General features: G+C 38.1%; 1 protein-coding gene across 1 annotated transcript in view; it reads right to left on the reverse strand.

Moving 5' to 3' along the window:
• Window positions 1-20,624, reverse strand: part of SLC9A6 (solute carrier family 9 member A6) — a 227,520-nt gene that overhangs the window by 41,045 nt on the left and 165,851 nt on the right. The window contains exons 9-11 of the mRNA XM_053699267.1: window positions 17,034-17,122; window positions 10,768-10,881; window positions 10,426-10,537 (exon numbers count right to left, since the gene is read on the reverse strand). Coding sequence (XP_053555242.1) covers window positions 10,426-10,537; window positions 10,768-10,881; window positions 17,034-17,122 — 315 coding nt within the window. The remainder of the gene's footprint in view (window positions 1-10,425; window positions 10,538-10,767; window positions 10,882-17,033; window positions 17,123-20,624) is intronic.

Here is a 20,624-nt window from a genome sequence, read left to right on the forward strand (position 1 = left end):
TTCAGATCACCTCACAGATTTTTGCTCAGATTCAGGTCTGGGCTCTGGCTGGGCCATTGCAAAACTTTAATCGTCTTCTGGTGAAGCAATTCCTTTGTTGATTTGGATGTATGCTTTGGGTCGTTGTCATGCTGAAAGATGAAGTTCCGCTTCATGTTCAGCTTTCTAGCAGAAGCCTGAAGGTTTTGTGCCAATATTGACTGGTATTTGGAACTGTTCATAATTCCCTCTACCTTGACTAAGGCCCCAGTTCCAGCTGAAGAAAAACAGCCCCAAAGCATGATGCCGATACCACCATGCTTCACTGTGGGTATGGTGTTCTTTTGGTGATGTGCAGTGTGGTTTTTGCACCAAACATATCTTTTGGAATTATGGCCAAAAAGTTCAAGCTTGGTTTTATCAGACCATAACACCTTTTCCCACATGCTTTTGGGAGACTTCAGATGTGTTTTTGCAAAATGTAGCCGGGCTTGGATCTTTTTCTTCGTAAGAAAAGGCTTCCATCTTGCCACTCTGCCCCATAGCCCATACATATGAAGAATACGGAAGATTGTTGTCACATGTACCACACAGCCAGTACTTGCCAGATATTCCTGCAGCTCCTTTAATGTTGCTGTAGGCCTCTTGGCAGCCTCCCAGACCAGTTTTCTTCTCGTCTTTTCATCAATTTTGGAGGGACATCCAGTTCATGGTAATGTCACTATTGTGCCATATTTTCTCCAGTTGATGATGACTGTCTTCACTGTGTTCCATGGTATATCTAATGCCTTGGAAATTCTTTGTACCCTTCTCCTAACTGATACCTTTTAACAATGAGATCCCTCTGATGCTTTGGAAGCTCACTGTGGACCATGGCTTTTGCTGTAGGATGTGACTAAGAAAATGTAAGGAAAGACCTACTAGAACAGCTGAACTGTATTTGAGGTTAATCAGAGGCACTTTAAATGATGACAGGTGTGTACTGACTCCTATTTAACATGATTTTGAATGTGATTGCTTATCTCTGAACACAGCTACATCCCCAGTTATAAGCAACCACATTATTTTAGTAGTTTTTTTGTTTACTTCCCTTTACTTAAAATATTTCAGTTTGTTTTTCAATTGAGTTGTACAGTTTATAGGTCACATTAAAGGTGGAAAAAGTTCTGAAAGGATTTATCTTTGTCTCATTTTTTGTGTAGACTTTTTATATCCACTGTATATGAGTACTAAATGTCAGTGTAAATTAATAAGTAATGTGATATAAAAAAAACTTAAAGCTGTACTTGCTTAACATTTTTTCCTCCCCTAAAACGTATACTGTTTGAATGTATGTTTAAAGGGAGAGTCAACTCAATTTTTTTTATTGTTTTAAAAGATAGATAATCCCTGTATTACCCATTCCCCAGTTTTGCACAGAAAACACGGTTATATTAATACACTTTTTACCTCTGTGATTACCTTGTATCTAATCCTCTCCTGACAGCCCCCTGATCAAATGACTTTATCTATTGACTTGCATTTAAATTAAGCCAATTAGTGCTGTGTTGTAAGAATACACGGGCGTCAGCACAATGTTATCTATATGGCTCACATGAACTAGCTTCCCCTGATGTGAAAAGCAAATACAAAAGCATATGATCCTGGGGCTGTCTTTAGGGACTTAAATACAGACAGAAATTTAAAGGTAATAAAGTATGTTTATATAACCATGTTTTTTGTGCAAAGCTGGGGAATGGGTAGTAAAGGTATCATCTATCTTTTTAAACAATAACAATTTTTGTGTTGACTGTCCGTTTAACCTCATACTATGTACTTAAAAGGAACACAAGTCAAAATGAAACTTTCCTGATTCAGATAGAGCATGCAATTGTAAAACATCTTTGCCGTTCACTTCCATTATCAAAATGTGCGCAATCTTGTTATATGTACACTTTCCAATGCACCAGAGCCTACTGAGCATGTGCAAGAGTTCACAGTATATACGTATATTCATTTTGTGATTGACTAACGGCTGTCACATGATGCACAGGGAAGAACATTGGACAAAACTTTCAAAGCTGTCAGAAAAAGAAAAAAAAAACTACTACTCATTTGAAATTCAGGCTAAGTGACTTTGCATTGCCTTTTTATTATGCATTTATTGATACTGAAAATCTTAAACAATCTTTTACTTCACAATAAATTATATAGATCAGTTGTAAGCTCTGTCTGTAAGCTATACAGTAAATTAAAGGGACGTTACCCAGATGCTGAATCACTTGAAAGTCATTTAGCATATCTGTTAAAAGCAGGTTTGATATGACATGATGAACATCTCTAGTTAAAAGACATTTTACCTCAAAATGTCCTCAATAACCACATCCCATTGTAGAGGAACTTTACACAACGAATCAAGAGGTTTGTCCAAGGATGTGCAAAGGAGTGTGCATCTAGCATGTGCAGCCAAAGTATTTCCTTCATCAGTTTACTATGAAATCTCACAAGATCATGGTACAATCTTATGAGATTTTGGCAAAAACAGTAAAGGGTGAACTCAACACTGATGCTGCTGATTTTTTCTCACCATGCATATGGCAAAAAGTAGCTGAGCTGAATGGTAAATGCTCACAAAGCAGCTACTCTAATGAGCAGCTCTAAGTTCAAAATAAATGAACACCCAGGTGTATATAATAAAATGCTTTCTTGCCAACATCAAGGATAAATGTGAATTTATACTTAGTAACATACGCCATTAACAGGTACAGTATATTATAGTTTTGAAGGATTTCATAATAAAAGTTGTTTAGTCTTTATAGTAAGCAGGCATATACCTGTATTTGGCAGGCCCAAAAAGAAAAACAAATGAAAGGAGAATGTTTGTTATTCTTCAATACAGTCAAACAGTGCCTCAAGTCAACTACATAAACATATATGTCAAATGGTGACCAAAAGTACAGAAGTTGAAATTTATAGAACACAGATTTAGATAAAAACAAAATATTGACTTTAAAAAAGGGACATGAAACCCCAACATTTGTCTTTCATGATTCAGACAGACCGTACAATTTTATAAAAGTTTCCAATTGACTTCTATTATCAAATTTGCTTTGTTATCATATTATTCTTTGTTGAATAGAGAATAGATAAATTGGAGTTCAAATGTCTGGAGCACTACATGACAAAAAAATAGTGCTGCCATCTAGTGCTCCTGCTAATGTATAACATTCTTGCAAAACTGCAGCTATAGTGCTGTCACATGCACGCTCCTCAGCTTAAAACCCCACTTTCCAATAAAGAAGAAAAAGAAAATTAGAATTGGAAAGTTGTTTAAAATTGTATGCCCTATCTGAATCACGAAAGAAAAAAAAATGGGTTTTATGCTCCTTTAACATTAAAGGGACAGTATACTGTAAAATTGTTTACAAACTGCAGAGTATAAAATGTATGAGAAAAAACATAATTTATGTAAGAACTTACCTGATAAATTCATTTCTTTCATATTAGCAAGAGTCCATGAGCTAGTGACGTATGGGATATACATTCCTACCAGGAGGGGCAAAGTTTCCCAAACCTCAAAATGCCTATAAATACACCCCTCACCACACCCACAATTCAGTTTAACGAATAGCCAAGAAGTGGGGTGATAAAAAAGTGCGAAAGCATATAAAATAAGGAATTGGAATAATTGTGCTTTATACAAAATCATAACCACCACAAAAAAAGGGCGGGCCTCATGGACTCTTGCTAATATGAAAGAAATGAATTTATCAGGTAAGTTCTTACATAAATTATGTTTTCTTTCATGTAATTAGCAAGAGTCCATGAGCTAGTGACGTATGGGATAATGACTACCCAAGATGTGGATCTTTCCACGCAAGAGTCACTAGAGAGGGAGGGACAAAATAAAGACAGCCAATTCCTGCTGAAAATAATCCACACCCAAAATAAAGTTTAATGAAAAACATAAGCAGAAGATTCAAACTGAAACCGCTGCCTGAAGTACTTTTCTACCAAAAACTGCTTCAGAAGAAGAAAATACAACAAAATGGTAGAATTTGGTAAAAGTATGCAAAGAGGACCAAGTTGCCGCTTTGCAAATCTGATCAACCGAAGCTTCATTCCTAAACGCCCAGGAAGTAGAAACTGACCTAGTAGAATGAGCTGTAATCCTATGAGGCGGAGTCTTACCCGACTCAACATAGGCAAGATGAATTAAAGATTTCAACCAAGATGCCAAAGAAATGGCAGAAGTTTTCTGGCCTTTCTAGAACCGGAAAAGATAACAAATAGACTAGAAGTCTTTCGGAAAGACTTAGTAGCTTCAACATAATATTTCAAAGCTCTAACAACATCCAAAGAATGCAACGATTTCTCCTTAGAATTCTTAGGATTAGGACATAATGAAGGAACCACAATTTCTCTACTAATGTTGTTGGAAGTCACAACTTTAGGTAAAAATTCAAAAGAAGTTCGCAACACCGCCTTATCCTGATGAAAAATCAGAAAAGGAGACTCACAAGAAAGAGCAGATAATTCAGAAACTCTTCTGGCAGAAGAGATGGCCAAAAGGAACAAAACTTTCCAAGAAAGTAATTTAATGTCCAATGAATGCATAGGTTCAAATGGAGGAGCTTGAAGAGCCCCCAGAACCAAATTCAAACTCCAAGGAGGAGAAATTGACTTAATGACAGGCTTTATACGAACCAAAGCTTGTACAAAACAATGAATATCAGGAAGAATAGCAATCTTTCTGTGAAAAAGAACAGAAAGAGCAGAGATTTGTCCTTTCAAGGAACTTGCAGACAAACCCTTATCTAAACCATCCTGAAGAAACTGTAATATTCTCGGTATTCTAAAAGAATGCCAAGAAAAATGATGAGAAAGACACCAAGAAATATAAGTCTTCCAGACTCTATAATATATCTCTCTAGATACAGATTTACGAGCCTGTAACATAGTATTAATCACAGAGTCAGAGAAACCTCTGTGACCAAGAATCAAGCGTTCAATCTCTATACCTTTAAATTTAAGGATTTCAGATCCTGATGGAAAAAAGGACCTTGAGACAGAAGGTCTGGTCTTAACGGAAGAGTCCACGGTTGGCAATAGGCCATCCGGACAAGATCCGCATACCAAAACCTGTGAGACCATGCCGGAGCTACCAGCAGAACAAACGAGCATTCCTTCAGAATCTTGGAGATTACTCTTGGAAGAAGAACTAGAGGCGGAAAGATATAGGCAGGATGATACTTCCAAGGAAGTGATAATGCATCCACTGCCTCCGCCTGAGGATCCCGGAATCTGGACAGATACCTGGGAAGTTTCTTGTTTAGATGAGACGCCATCAGATCTATTTCTGGAAGTTCCCACATTTGAACAATCTGAAGAAATACCTCTGGGTGAAGAGACCATTCGCCCGGATGCAACGTTTGGCGACTGAGATAATCCGCTTCCCAATTGTCTATACCTGGGATATGAACCGCAGAGATTAGACAGGAGCTGGATTCCGCCCAAACCAAAATTCGAGATACTTCTTTCATAGCCAGAGGACTGTGAGTCCCTCCTTGATGATTGATGTATGCCACAGTTGTGACATTGTCTGTCTGAAAACAAATGAACGATTCTCTCTTCAGAAGAGGCCAAAACTGAAGAGCTCTGAAAATTGCACGGAGTTCTAAAATATTGATCAGTAATCTCACCTCCTGAGATTCCCAAACCCCTTGTGCTGTCAGAGATCCCCACACAGCTCCCCAACCTGTGAGACTTGCATCTGTTGAAATTACAGTCCAGGTCGGAAGCACAAAAGAAGCCCCCTGAATTAAACGATGGTGATCTGTCCACCACGTTAGAGAGTGTCGAACAATCGGTTTTAAAGATATTAATTGAGATATCTTTGTGTAATCCTTGCACCATTGATTCAGCATACAGAGCTGAAGAGGTCGCATGTGAAAACGAGCAAAGGGGATCGCGTCCGATGCAGCAGTCATAAGACCTAGAATTTCCATGCATAAGGCTACCGAAGGGAATGATTGTGACTGAAGGTTTCGACAAGCTGTAATTAATTTTAGACGTCTCTTGTCTGTTAAAGACAGAGTCATGAACACTGAATCCATCTGGAAACCCAGAAAGGTTACCCTTGTCTGAGGAATCAAAGAACTTTTTGGTAAATTGATCCTCCAACCATGATCTTGAAGAAACAACACAAGTCGATTCGTATGAGATTCTGCTAAATGTAAAGACTGAGCAAGTACCAAGATATCGTCCAAATAAGGAAATACCACAATACCCTGTTCTCTGATTACAGACAGAAGGGCACCGAGAACCTTTGTAAAAATTCTTGGAGCTGTAGCTAGGCCAAACGGCAGAGCCACAAACTGGTAATGCTTGTCCAGAAAAGAGAATCTCAGGAACTGATAATGATCTGGATGAATCGGAATATGCAGATATGCATCCTGTAAATCTATTGTGGACATATAATTCCCTTGCTGAACAAAAGGCAAGATAGTCCTTACAGTTACCATCTTGAACGTTGGTATTCTTACATAACGATTCAATATTTTTAGATCCAGAACTGGTCTGAAGGAATTCTCCTTCTTTGGTACAATGAAGAGATTTGAATAAAACCCCATCCCCTGTTCCGGAACTGGAACTGGCATAATTACTCCAGTCAACTCTAGATCTGAAACACAATTCAGAAATGCTTGAGCTTTTACTGGATTTACTGGGACACGGGAAAGAAAAAATCTCTTTGCAGGAGGTCTCATCTTGAAACCAATTCTGTACCCTTCTCAAACAATGTTCTGAATCCAAAGATTGTGAACAGAATTGATCCAAATTTCCTTGAAAAAACGTAACCTGCCCCCTACCAGCTGAGCTGGAATGAGGGCCGCACCTTCATGTGGACTTAGAAGCAGGCTTTGCCTTTCTAGCTGGCTTGGATTTATTCCAGACTGGAGATGGTTTCCAAACTGAAACTGCTCCTGAGGATGAAGGATCAGGCTTTTGTTCTTTGTTGAAACGAAAACAATTATTAGCCCTGTTTTTACCTTTAGATTTTTTATCCTGTGGTAAAAAAGTTCCTTTCCCACCAGTAACAGTTGAAATAATAGAATCCAACTGAGAACCAAATAATTTGTTACCCTGGAAAGAAATAGAAAGTAGAGTTGATTTAGAAGCCATATCAGCATTCCAAGTTTTAAGCCATAAAGCTCTTCTAGCTAAAATAGCTAGAGACATAAACCTGACATCAACTCTGATAATATCAAAAATGGCATCACAGATAAAATTATTAGCATGCTGAAGAAGAATAATAATATCATGAGAATCATGATGTGTTACTTGTTGCGCTAAAGTTTCCAACCAAAAAGTTGAAGCTGCAGCAACATCAGCCAAAGATATAGCAGGTCTAAGAAGATTACCTGAACACAGATAAGCTTTTCTTAGAAAGGATTCAATTTTCCTATCTAAAGGATCCTTAAACGAAGTACCATCTGACGTAGGAATAGTAGTACGTTTAGCAAGGGTAGAAATAGCCCCATCAACTTTAGGGATTTTGTCCCAAAATTCTAATCTGTCAGACGGCACAGGATATAATTGCTTGAAACGTTTAGAAGGAGTAAATGAATTACCCAATTTATCCCATTCTTTGGAAATTACTGCAGAAATAGCATTAGGAACAGGAAAAACTTCTAGAATAACCACAGGAGCTTTAAATACCTTATCCAAACGTTTAGAATTAGTATCAAGAGGACCAGAATCCTCTATTTCTAAAGCAATTAGTACTTCTTTAAGTAAAGAACGAATAAATTCCATTTTAAATAAATATGAAGATTTATCAGCATCAACCTCTGAGACAGAATCCTCTGAACCAGAAGAGTCATCAGAATCAGAATGATGATGTTCATTTAAAAATTCATCTGTAGGGAGAGAAGTTTTAAAAGATTTTTTATGTTTACTAGAAGGAGAAATAACAGACATAGCCTTCTTTATGGATTCAGAAACAAAATCTCTTATGTTATCAGGAACATTCTGCACCTTAGATGTTGAGGGAACTGCAACAGGCAATGGTACATTACTAAAGGAAATATTATCTGCTTTAACAAGTTTGTCATGACAATCAATACAAACAACAGCCCGAGGAATAGCTACCAAAAGTTTACAGCAGATACACTTAGCTTTGGTAGATCCAGCACTAGACAGCGATTTTCCTGTAGTATCTTCTGACTCAGATGCAACGTGAGACATCTTGCAATATGTAAGAGAAAAAACAACATATAAAGCAAAATTGATCAAATTCCTTAAATGACAGTTTCAGGAATGGGAAAGAATGCCAAAGAACAAGCTTCTAGCAACCAGAAGCAATAAAAAATGAGACTTAAATAATGTGGAGATAAAAGCGACGCCCATATTTTTTAGCGCCAAATCAGACGCCCACATTATTTGGCGCCTAAATGCTTTTGGCGCCAAAATGACGCCACATCCGGAACGCCGACATCTTTGGCGCAAAATAACGTCAAAAAAATGACGCAACTTCCGGCGACACGTATGACGCCGGAAACGGAAAAGAATTTTTGCGCCAAAAAAGTCCGCGCCAAGAATGACGCAATAAAATGAAGCATTTTCAGCCCCCGCGAGCCTAACAGCCCACAGGGAAAAAAAAGAGTCAAATTTTTGAAGGTAAGAAAAAAATGATTAATTCAAATGCATTATCCCAAATATGAAACTGACTGTCTGAAAAATAAGGAAAGTTGAACATTCTGAGTCAAGGCAAATAAATGTTTGAATACATATATTTAGAACTTTATAAACAAAGTGCCCAACCATAGCTTAGAGTGTCACAGAAAATAAGATTGACTTACCCCAGGACACTCATCTACATGTTTGTAGAAAGCCAAACCAGTACTGAAACGAGAATCAGCAGAAGTAATGGTATATATAAGAGTATATCGTCGATCTGAAAAGGGAGGTAAGAGATGAATCTCTACGACCGATAACAGAGAACCTATGAAATAGACCCCGTAGAAGGAGATCACTGCATTCAAATAGGCAATACTCTCTTCACATCCCTCTGACATTCACTGCACGCTGAGAGGAAAACCGGGCTCCAACTTGCTGCGGAGCGCATATCAACGTAGAATCTAGCACAAACTTACTTCACCACCTCCATCGGAGGCAAAGTTTGTAAAACTGAATTGTGGGTGTGGTGAGGGGTGTATTTATAGGCATTTTGAGGTTTGGGAAACTTTGCCCCTCCTGGTAGGAATGTATATCCCATACGTCACTAGCTCATGGACTCTTGCTAATTACATGAAAGAAAGTATATTTAATAACTGGTTTTGTGTTTTGAAACCAGAGCCTATTAAAATGGGTGGAGCTTGCAGGCAAAAATTTACCTCAATATTTTATCACTTTGTGTACACACACACCTTATATTTGTCTGTAAATCAAAGCTTGATACTTTAATAAAATTTAAATTTTCCAATGTTTTCTCTGTTATCTATTCTACACCCCACTGGAAGTGCAATTTCTTCTGCTGGCTGTTTTTACACAGCATGTCAATAGCCTAGACATAAAGGGACAGCCTACTCAAAAATGTTTGTTTAAAAAGATAGACAGAAATTTCTACCCATTCCCCAGCTTTGCATAACCAATATTGTTAAATCAATGTACATTATAACATCTATAACTGTAAATGTGTGTCTGTTTTTATGCCCCTGCAGGCCTGCCTTTATCTCAGTCCATTTTATTAGCTTTTCACAGCAAGACAGACATAGTTAATGTGTACCATATAGATAACACTGTGCTCACTCCTGTGGAGTTAAAAATGAGACCGCACTGATTGGCTAAAATGCAAGTCATAAACAGCACTGAGATAAGGGGGTCAGACTGCAGAGGCTTAGATACAAAGTAATCAGAGGTAAAAAGTATACTATAACTGTGATATACAAAACCGGGGGAATGGGTAATAGAGGGATTATCAATCTTTTTAAACAATCACCGTTTTGGAGTAGACTGCCCCTTTAAGTACAGAAACTTCCATAATAGGTAGGTATTCTTGAGGCTAAATCAGCTATTTCAAATGCTGAAATGAGGATAAAGGAGCCACTTCTAAACTCCAGCAGGTAAAATGGATCATTGGAAACCATATTATTTTTGGTAAACTGTCCCTTTAAAGTCATTTTTAATTATGCATTAAAAACTATTCACTGAAATAAATGTTATTAAAGCATTTAAAACAAGAATTTGCTAGACATTTTGCATTGTTCTGCAATAAAGGGCCACATCCTCTTGAAAGCTGATCATTCACTCCAGTGTATCGAAGGGCAGGTGGAAAAAAACAACACAGGAAAAGCTGGCATTGCAAAAAACTGCATAAATAAAACTTTTACTTGGAATTCAATGTTGAAATGATTATCCCTGTTGTACGTAACATAATACAAATCTGACCTATAAAAGGGCTCATACCTGCAAACATCATCATGTGCTGGAAATTTGACCCAATCTTGTTTCTTCTACCCAGATTAAGTAGAAAGGAAAGTGGATAAATATTAGCAGCTCTTCCAAGGAAAACTGCAAGCTGAGTGTGAAAGTTAAAGAAAGGGCACATTGGAAACACAAGGTAAACATAGGTGTTGTACATACTAACTAGACATTTAGGAGCCTGAATGATTTCAACACTCTAAGCTCATTAAAACAACTGAGACACATATATACACATATAAATACACACACACACACACACACACATATATATTTATTTATTTACACACACACGTATATAAAAATATAACTAAAAAAAAAGGATACAAAAGCTCCAAATATGAACATTGGGTTAAATATATGATTCTGAAATGTGAACAGTGCCAGCCCCATGTAGGAAAAGATGAAGTTTTCTGCCAAGAAGTTTAGCAGTTCAAATAGCTAGAGGGAAACAAAACAAAAAACAAAAATTGAAAAACAAGCAACACTTTCTTTGTTCACAATGCTGATGATAAAAGCTGTGCCACTGTCATTTATTTCAAAAAATAAAAGTCAGTCTGTGTGTGAAGTCACTTACTGGATTCTTCTTTCTTCAAAACATTTCTATCATTTACAGGAAATACTATCTATATATACATATATACATACATACACACACGACAAAATTACATTTATGATGACATGATATATTAATTTCCTTCATGATGATGAGAATCAATGAGATCATTCTATGTGGGGTTACACTACAGTCCACTAAGAGGCAAAAAAAAAAAACACCCCAATATGAACTTTAATCTCTCCCAGAAGTAGAGAAGAAGAAGAGCAAACAAGAAAAGCAGGAAAGGACAATGCAGGGCAAATGAAAAGCAAAACAAGTTCTGCTGCCAGCTGTATAGAAAAACAAGCTCTGGTCTTGTGGTCTCTCACCATAATGAAATAAATTAATTTCAGGTAAGCATAGATTTAGTTTTACTTCTAAGATTTGTGATTTTATACCCAAGCAGTGAAGTCCACAAGACCACCGTGAACAGGGTCTAAATTAAGATATCAATTTCCTTATCTGACAAACCCCTTATAGACAAGCTCTCAAATTCAGTTTGATGAAAGATTGGACCTTGAGGAAGAAGTTCCTTTCTGGGAGGAAGCCACAAAAGCATCAAGATAACATTTGAATCAGGTCTGTATAAAAAGTCCTACAAGGCCAAGCTGGAGCAATCGGAATCGCTGAAGCTCGTTCTTGTTTGATTCTATGTATCACCCTGGATAACATCACTAATGGATGAAAGACCAGGGAACCACTATTAGATTTGCCTGAGGATCCTAAGACAAAAATGAAGCAGCATGTGACTCAAGTGAGAGGCCATCAGATCTATCTGTCAAATCCCAAAATCTCACACTATCTGGTCAAATACCCCCTGGTTTAAAGCCCACTCTCCCAGGTGAAAAACCTGATGAATGAGAAAGTCCATCTCCCAATTCTTCACTCCTGGGATGTGAATGGCTGAGATCAGACAACTTTGCCACTGAAATCATGAGATTCTCGCCTTGTTCTCGGCCAACTCTGTAGGGCTCTAAATAATGTGCAGAGTTCTAGAATGTTTATTGGTCACCTCACCTCAATAGGAGACCAAACTCCCTGTGCTTTCAGTAAAACCCCAGACTGTTTCCCAACCCTTTAGGTTGGTGTCTGTCATTATCAACATGCAGAGTGACCTAGGGAATTACCCCCTGTACAAGGACTTGGTGGATCTGCCACCATACCAGAGGCCATCTTGTCTCCTGATCTAGTAAGAGACAGGACCTCATGATCTCCATTCTACTGTTGGAACATCGACAACTGCAGAGGCCAGAGAAGAAATCTGGTAATGGGAATTGCACCTGAAGCAGCCACCATGAGGCCATCAACTTCCATGCATTGAGCTATGGAAGGCAGTGGAGTGTGCTTAAGTCAAGCATAATACTGTTAAAATTTGACTCTGTGTTGTTCTGTTAGCTCCTTAACACTTCAAACTCGTGTTTCCTCTCTTAGACAGGTTGAAGTAACAACCATGACTGTGAAACAGTTGAAGAACAGCATGTAGGAGGTTCCCAGTGAGCTGAATAGAGGGTGCTTGCACCAGAATGTTGTTTAGATAAAATGCTACTGAGATGCCATGATCTGTCACTATGTTGAACAAGGCACCTAGAGCCTTTTTAATACCTTTAGGGCTGTTGCAAGACCAAATGACAGAACCAAAACTGGTAATCTATCTTTAGGAAGGCAAATCTAAATATACTGCACATGATCCCTGCGAATGGGAATATGAAAATAAGCATCTTTCAGGTTGATTGTAGACATAAACTGACCCTTCTGCACTAAAGGAAAAAGTGCAAATAGTCTCCATCTTCAAGGTTCTGAGAACCAGCATAGGACAAAAAATACCCTCTTTGTACTATGAGGAGGTTAGAATAGAACCAGTGATTAAGTGATGAGAACTGGAACAATAAATCCCATTGAGTCCAAATCTGGCGCACAAGTCAGGAAGGTTTGGATTGAAAGCTTATTTTGCACCCTGATAAATGATAGCCAACACCCAAAGATCTGCAACTGACCTCTTCCAAGCCTCCCAAAACAGATTCACTACAAGAAAATTTTCTGGAGTGGGGGCTACACCTTCATTAAGGACATGGAGGTTGGCTTGCATGCTCTAGGAAGAGCTGGGCTTCCAAGAAGACTTGGGCGATCCTGATCATTAGGTAAAAATGTTTTATTTTTGATGAAAAACATCCTCAAGGCCTAGATTTACCCTAAGATTTTTGTTTTGAGGAAAGAAAGGGCCCTTACTACCAGTGACTGTAGCCATAATTGCATCTAGTCCTGGGACAAATATTTTGCTCTGAAAGTAGAGCGATAACAATCTGCCTTTAGAAACTATGGGCGACATTACATATGCGGTGCAAGCTTTAGCATAACTGCTGAAACCCACGCCACCCGTAATTTGACCTCGCACATCGGGGTATCACATATACCGCTCAGGCAGTTCATAAAGTGCCTTAAGTCGAATAAACTAGCGATGTCCAGAAATGTGCGTAAATACAAATTTCTGGACTCGCCCAGTGACTTACGGCACTTAAGAAACTGCCGGCGCCTAAAAAAAAAAAAAATAAATCAAAATCTCCTGTAAAAGTCTAACACACCTCCCAAAAAATAAACCCGACGCGTAAAACCCCTTTATACCCTATCAAACCCACATCGGAACTGAAAATAAAAGTATTAACCCCTAAACCAACAACCCCCCCACAACGCAATATGCCTAACTAAACTATTAACCCCTAATCCACGATTCACCAACATTGCGATCTACCTAATAAAAGTATTAACCCCTAAATCCGCCAAACTTCAACATCGCAAACTACCTAGCAAATGTATTCACCCCTAATCCGCTATTCACCCACATCGCAAAGTCCCTATTCAAACTATTAACCCCTAATCTGCCATTAACAGACCCCACCGCAAAGTACTATTCAAACTATTAACCCCTAATCTGCCATTAACCCACATCTTAAATTACTAACAATTAAAATAAAACCTAACATTACTTAAAAATAAAAAAAAACTAAGATTAAATTAATCTCAGATTACAAAAAATAAAAAAAAGTCTAACATTACATAAAATAATAAACCAAATTATCAAAAATAAAAAAATTAAACCCAATCCATATGAAAATAAAAAAGCCCCCCAAAATAAAAACACACCCTAATCTAAATGATAAACTACCAATAGCCCTTAAAAGGGCCTTTTGCAGGGCATTGCCCTAAGTTAAACATCTTTTACCTTAAAAAATACTTTTTAAAGTCCCCCTTCTAACAGTGAACCCCCCCCCACACAAAACCCCCAAAATAAAAAAAACTAACACTAAAAAATCCTAAAATACCCATTGCTCTAAAGAGGCATTTGTATGGGCATTGCCCTTAAAAAGGCATTTAGCTCTTTATCAAAGGCCCATTAAAATCTTAATCTAAAAAAAATAAAAAATAATAATAATAAAAAAAAAAGCCTAAATCTAACCCCCAGATAGGAACTCATGGTTCCTGAAGTCCGGCTCTGAAGTATTCTTCCAAGCAGCGATATCTTCTATCTTCCAGGAACAAGCCGGTGGGGAGTGGAGGGCGGAACTGAAGACCGGTGACGGCGAAGCCATGGAGCGTGGAGATCCTCTACGATTATTAGGATTATTGTGCTGTGTGGGTTTGGCGGATTAGGGGTTCATAGATTTATAAGGTTTGTTGCGATGTGGGTTAATGGCGGATTAGGGGTTAATAGTTTTAATAGGTACTTTGCGATGTGGGTTATTATTTTATGTAATGTTAGCATTTTTTATTTTTGTAATCTTAGATTAATTTAATCTTAGTTTTTGTTTATTTTTAAGTAATGTTAGCTATTTTAATTGAATGTAAATTTAGTATTTTTTAATTTAGGTAATTGGGGTTAATTTAGGGGGTGTTAGGTTATGGGTGTTAGGTTAGGGGGTTTAGTAATTTAGTTATTTGCGTTGTGGGGGTTTGGCGGATTAGGGGTTAATTTATTAGGTTTGTTGTGATGGGTTAATGACAGATTATGGGTTAATAATTTATTAAGGTATATAGCGTGTGGGGTTGGCAGGCTAGGGGTTAATAGGTTAGATGTTTTGCAATGTGGGAGTTGGCGGATTAGGGGTTAATATAGTTTATTAGTTATTGCGGTGGGGGTTGGCGGTTGACAGGTAGATAAATATTGTGCATGCGTTACGGGTTAGTTATTTTCAGGAGGTAGATAGATATTGCGCATGCGTTAGGTGTTAGTTACTATTTTCAGGGGGTTACGGTGCTCACATACTCAGTGCAAGTCTTGCTGTGCCTGGAGGTGAAAATGGAGTAAAATTTCTCCATTTTCGCCGCAAAAGTCCTTGCGCTGAATAGGTGATACCGATTTGCAACGCGGGTTCTATGTTAGCTTTATGGGAGTAAAAATTGCGGCCGACGTGTGAAATATATGCGCCACATTCATATGCAGCGCTGTATATGCGATAACAAAACCGCGTGAAAAGAAACGGCATTGCTGACTTTTGCGGGTGACGCCGCATATGTAATCTTGCCCCAGGTCGGCAGATAAGTATATAAGCCATAAAGCTCGCTTTGCCAAAACAACCAGAGCAGCACTAATGCGGGTCATCTCCACTGCTGCATTACAAATCATAAATTAAAGGGGTTAGCAGTCCTTGGCTATTTTAACCCCTTAAGCCTAATGGACATAACTACAACACTATATTACAGAACATTTTTAATCTTATGAATAAACAAGAGTAAAAAATATATAAAAAAATATATAAAAAATTGGGTACTGGCAGACAGCTGCCAGTACCTAAGTAGCAGACACTAGTTAGAGGGGGAGGGTTAGAAAGCTGTTTAGGAGGGAACAATGAGGTGGGAGAGTAAGGGGGGGGGGGGAATAATGTATTAATTAATTAAAAAGGGAGGGAAGACAGTTGTTTAGAAAAGATCAGGTATGGATTTCGGGGCTGGAAGGTGTCAGCTGGAAGGGTAATGATTAACCCCATTCACTTCCGGAATTACAGAAGTGTGGTGTGCAGCTGCAATTAGTGGCCTTCTAGACCAGGTGATTGACAAATAAATCCACATTTCACCAAGAAGGATCGTGACATCTCCACACTGGGAGACTTTCACTGCTTGACTAAAACGCCCGTCTTCCCCTCTTTCCTTCATAGGCACTCTGAGGGGGCAACTGGGTCTCTAATTGTTTCAATGTTGTGTAGATAAGCACTTCAGAATTCACCTCACTCTATCTTGGAGGCAAAAATTGGACTGAGGTATTTCAGAAGAGTGTGAGGGATTAAACTCTGATATGTAGAAGTGTTTTTGTCTCCTTTTAGTTGGCAGGATTGTAATACCACATATGATGATCTTGTGGACTCTCACCATCCTAGGAAATAAAAATGTTATGTTTAATTCATGTGGTTTTGTGTCGATTTTTCAACATTTCTACTGAACAGCAACACCCACAGTATGATAAATTAATGTGATCAATGTGAATTAATGAATTATAGATAGACAATAGTAGAAAGATAGATAGAAGCACAAATGCACATACCCAATATTCAGCTCCTGGTTTTAAAAATGTAATCATTACTTAAAAGTGTAAAAAGAAAGTACTCTAGCATGTTTTAAAAAAACAATGTGTTTAACATCTGCAAGTCAGCTCCAGAGCAGCAATGCACTAATGGGAGCTAGGTGGGCATTGGTGGCTATGCACATATGCCTCTTTGTCATAGGCTCACTAGATGTAATCATATAGGTCCCAGTAGTGTATTGGTGCTCTGTAGCTGACTTTACCATGTGTTTAAATGCAAACAATAGTGAAATAATAAAACACTCTGGCATATTAGAAAGTTTGTCCCTTTAAGTGCCTCAGAAATGGAAGTGCTAGTTTTTAAGGTCAAGTAAATGAGAACACAAAAATACAATATTTTAAGTGTTTCAAGATCATTACATTAACACTTCATTTTGTGGGTCAGATGCAAAAGAAGATATAGCTTATAACATTTGTTTGCTTTACCTGCTTTGTCCGTTGCTGGGATTCTGTGGACAAGTTGTTATAGGTATAGTGTGCCTGAGTTATTCCACAGAATAGGACTGCAACAACACCTGTAGACATTGCACAATCACCATGTGTTAATGACTTGATTAGAATCACATGCAAGCATACAGTTTAATGATGTTTTGTACTCTCCCCAGCCTATCAAAAGACATTTGTTTAACTGCTACAGCACAATGCAGAGGTTGTGTATGCCCTCTTTTTTCCACCTATCAAAGTCTCCGTTGTAAGTTAAAGAACTGGTCTGCATTTTAAAATGTTAATTTTAAAAAAAAGGTCATTAGTATGAGGCATGCAACCATCTTTGAATGTTACTCTTTACAATTAACCAGTTGTGTTCTCTAAAATAAAAGAGAACAATCCAAACCATAAAAATTCAGTATAAAACATAAAAAAAAAATGTATATGAAATTATGCACTTTTAGAAGCTCAAAATTAAATGGAAAGGGAACATTTTATATTAAGCAATAATTATGTAGATTTAAATACATTGAAAGCAAAGAAAATACAACCAATAGATGCTATAAAATTAAAGTATTTAACCGCATACAAGTAAATATTATCTTGATGTCATTTGTATAAACTATATAGTGTATGGCCCAAATTATTTCCACTCCATTAAGGGCCACATTACGAGTGGAACGCAAATTAACGCTCCCGCTTGAGCGTTAACTGCGCTAGAGGAAAGATTTTTGCGCTCGTTTTAAGAGTTGAAAGTAAACGTTTTGCTTTTGTGGTAACCCAACAAGAACAAAAATCCGAAGTTAGAATATCACGTGCGTTTTCCCTTATTCCCACATAGAAGTCAATGGAAGAAAAATTGTGTGGGGAATACCCAACATCTCACTATCGCGCAAACACGATCGCATATTCTTAATTGCTCTAACCCAACATGAAAATATTAATATTTCACATTCCGATGTTCTGCACTAGAATGTGTTCTATTTATTCATAAATATTTCTCAATCTGTATGATTTTTTTGTATATATATATATATATATATATATATATATATATACACACATATACATATATACACATACATACACACACACACACATATACATATATATATATATATATATATATATATATATATATATATACACACATACACACACACACACTGTATAAACACACAGAGAAAGTCTAGCACTCACTTACAAGCTCTCAGCTAAGATTTAAAAGCAAAAATGGAATGGTCAGTTACCGCATCTGGCCAAATGGGACAAGCCCAGGTACCACGTCAAGGTCCTTTCCAATACCTGGGACCCTAAAACAGCCATACAATGCAAGCTCTCAAATCCAAACAAACTGGGAACAAGGGAAGGGTGCACAGGCTTATGTAATCACCCTAGACATATACAAAACACGGAAGGGGACTGCACTCTCATACCGGACCGGGTACTGTCCCCAGAGTCACAGGCCGTTAACCCTATGGTTCTTGCACCCAGAACTGTCTGGGGTTAACTGCCTGCGACTCTGGGGACAGCACAGCTTCCTGTGAGTGCCGGTGAGCACCCAGGGCTGAGCAGAACATGTTGCAGGGTCATGGGATGTGTACCTGGTCCGGCTTGAGGCTGCAGTCCCCTTCTGTGTTTTGTATATGTCTATGGTGATTACATAAGCCTGTGCACCCTTCCCTTGTTCCCAGTTTGTTTGAATTTGAGAGCTTGCATTGCGTGGCTGTTTTAGGGTCCTAGGTATTTGAAACGACCTTGACGTGGTACATGGGCTTGTCCTATTTGGACAGATGCAGTAACTAACCTTTCCATTTTTGCTTTTAAATCTTAGCTGCTGAGAGCTTGAAAGTGAGTGCTGGACTTTCTATGTGTGTTGTATTAATTTGTTTTGTAATTTCCCCTATGGTTCTTGCACCCAGACCTGTCTGGGGTTAACTGCCTGTGACTCTGGGGACAGCACAGTTTCCTATGAGTGCAGGTGAGCACCCAGGGCTGAGCATGTTGCAGGGTCATGGGATGTGTACCCGGTCCGATATGAGAGTACAGTCCCCTTCCGTGTTTTGTATATATATATATATATATATATATATATATATATATATATATATATATATATATATATATATATATATATATATATATATATATATATATATATATATATATATACACACATACACACACACACATATACAGTCGCATGCAAACGTTTAGGCACTCCTGAAAATTTCCATGATTTTCATTTATAAACAATTGGGTGTTTGGTCAGCAATTTAATTTTGATCTATTAAATAACTGAAGGACACTAATATTTCAGTAGTGAAATTAGGTTTATTTGATTAACAAAAAATGTGCAATATGCATCAAAACGAAATTAGACAGGTGCATAAATTTGGGCACCCTTGTCATTTTGTTGATTTGAATACCTGTAACTACCTAGCACTGATTAATTGGAACACACAATTGGTTTGGTGAGCCCATTAAGCCTTGAACTTCAAAGACAGGTGCATCCAATCATGAGAAAAGGTATTTAAGGTGGCGAATTGCAAGTTGTTGTTCTCTTTGACTCTCCTCTGAAGAGTAGCAACATGGGGGCCTCAAAACAACTCTCAAATGACCTTAAAACAAAGATTGTTCAACATTATGGTTTAGGGGAAGGCTACAAAAAGCTATTGCTGAGATTTAAGCTGTCAGTGTCCACTGTGAGGAACATAGTGAGAAAATGTAAGACCACAGGCACAGTTCTTGTTAAGGCCAGAAGTAAAATATCGGAGAGGCAAAGGATGGCGAGAACGGTCAAAAACAGCCCACAGACCACCTCCAAAGACATACAACATAATCTTGCTGCAGATGGTGTCACTGTGCATCGTTCAACAATTCAGCATATGGGAGAGTGATGCGGAAGAAGCCTTTTCTGCACACACGCCACAGACAGAGTCGCTTGAGGTATGCAAATGCACATTTGGACAAGTCAGCTTCATTTTGGAAGGTGCTGTGGACTGATGAAACAAAGATTGAGTTATTTGGTCATAACAAGGGGCGTTATGCATGGCGGCAAAAGAACACATCATTCCAAGACAAACACTTGCCAGCCACAGTAAAATTTGGTGGATGGTCCATCATGCTGTGGGGGTGTGTGGCGTGTGCCGGTACTGGGAATCTTGTTTTAAGTTGAGGGTCGCATGGATTCCACTCAATATCAGCAGATACTTGAGAATAATGTTTAGAAATCAGTCTCAAAGTTTTAAGTTACACCGGAGCTGGATATTTCAACAAGACAAGACCCAAAACACTGCTCAAAATCTACTCTGGCATTTATGCAGAGAAACAAGTACAATGTTCTGGAATGGCCATCCCAGTCCCCAGTACTGAATATCATTGAAAATCTGTGGGGTGATTTGAAGCGGGATGTCCATGCTCAGCAACCATCAAACCTAACTGAACTGGAGATGTTTTGCAAGGAGGAATGGTCCAAAATATCTTCATCCAGAATCCAGACACTCATTACAGGCTATAGGAAGCGTCTAGAGGCTGTTTTTCCTGCTAAAGGAGGCTCTACTAAATATTGATGCAGTATAACACTTTATT

This window comes from Bombina bombina, chromosome 1 (assembly GCF_027579735.1).
Source record: "Bombina bombina isolate aBomBom1 chromosome 1, aBomBom1.pri, whole genome shotgun sequence".
NCBI classification, from domain to species: domain Eukaryota; kingdom Metazoa; phylum Chordata; class Amphibia; order Anura; family Bombinatoridae; genus Bombina; species Bombina bombina.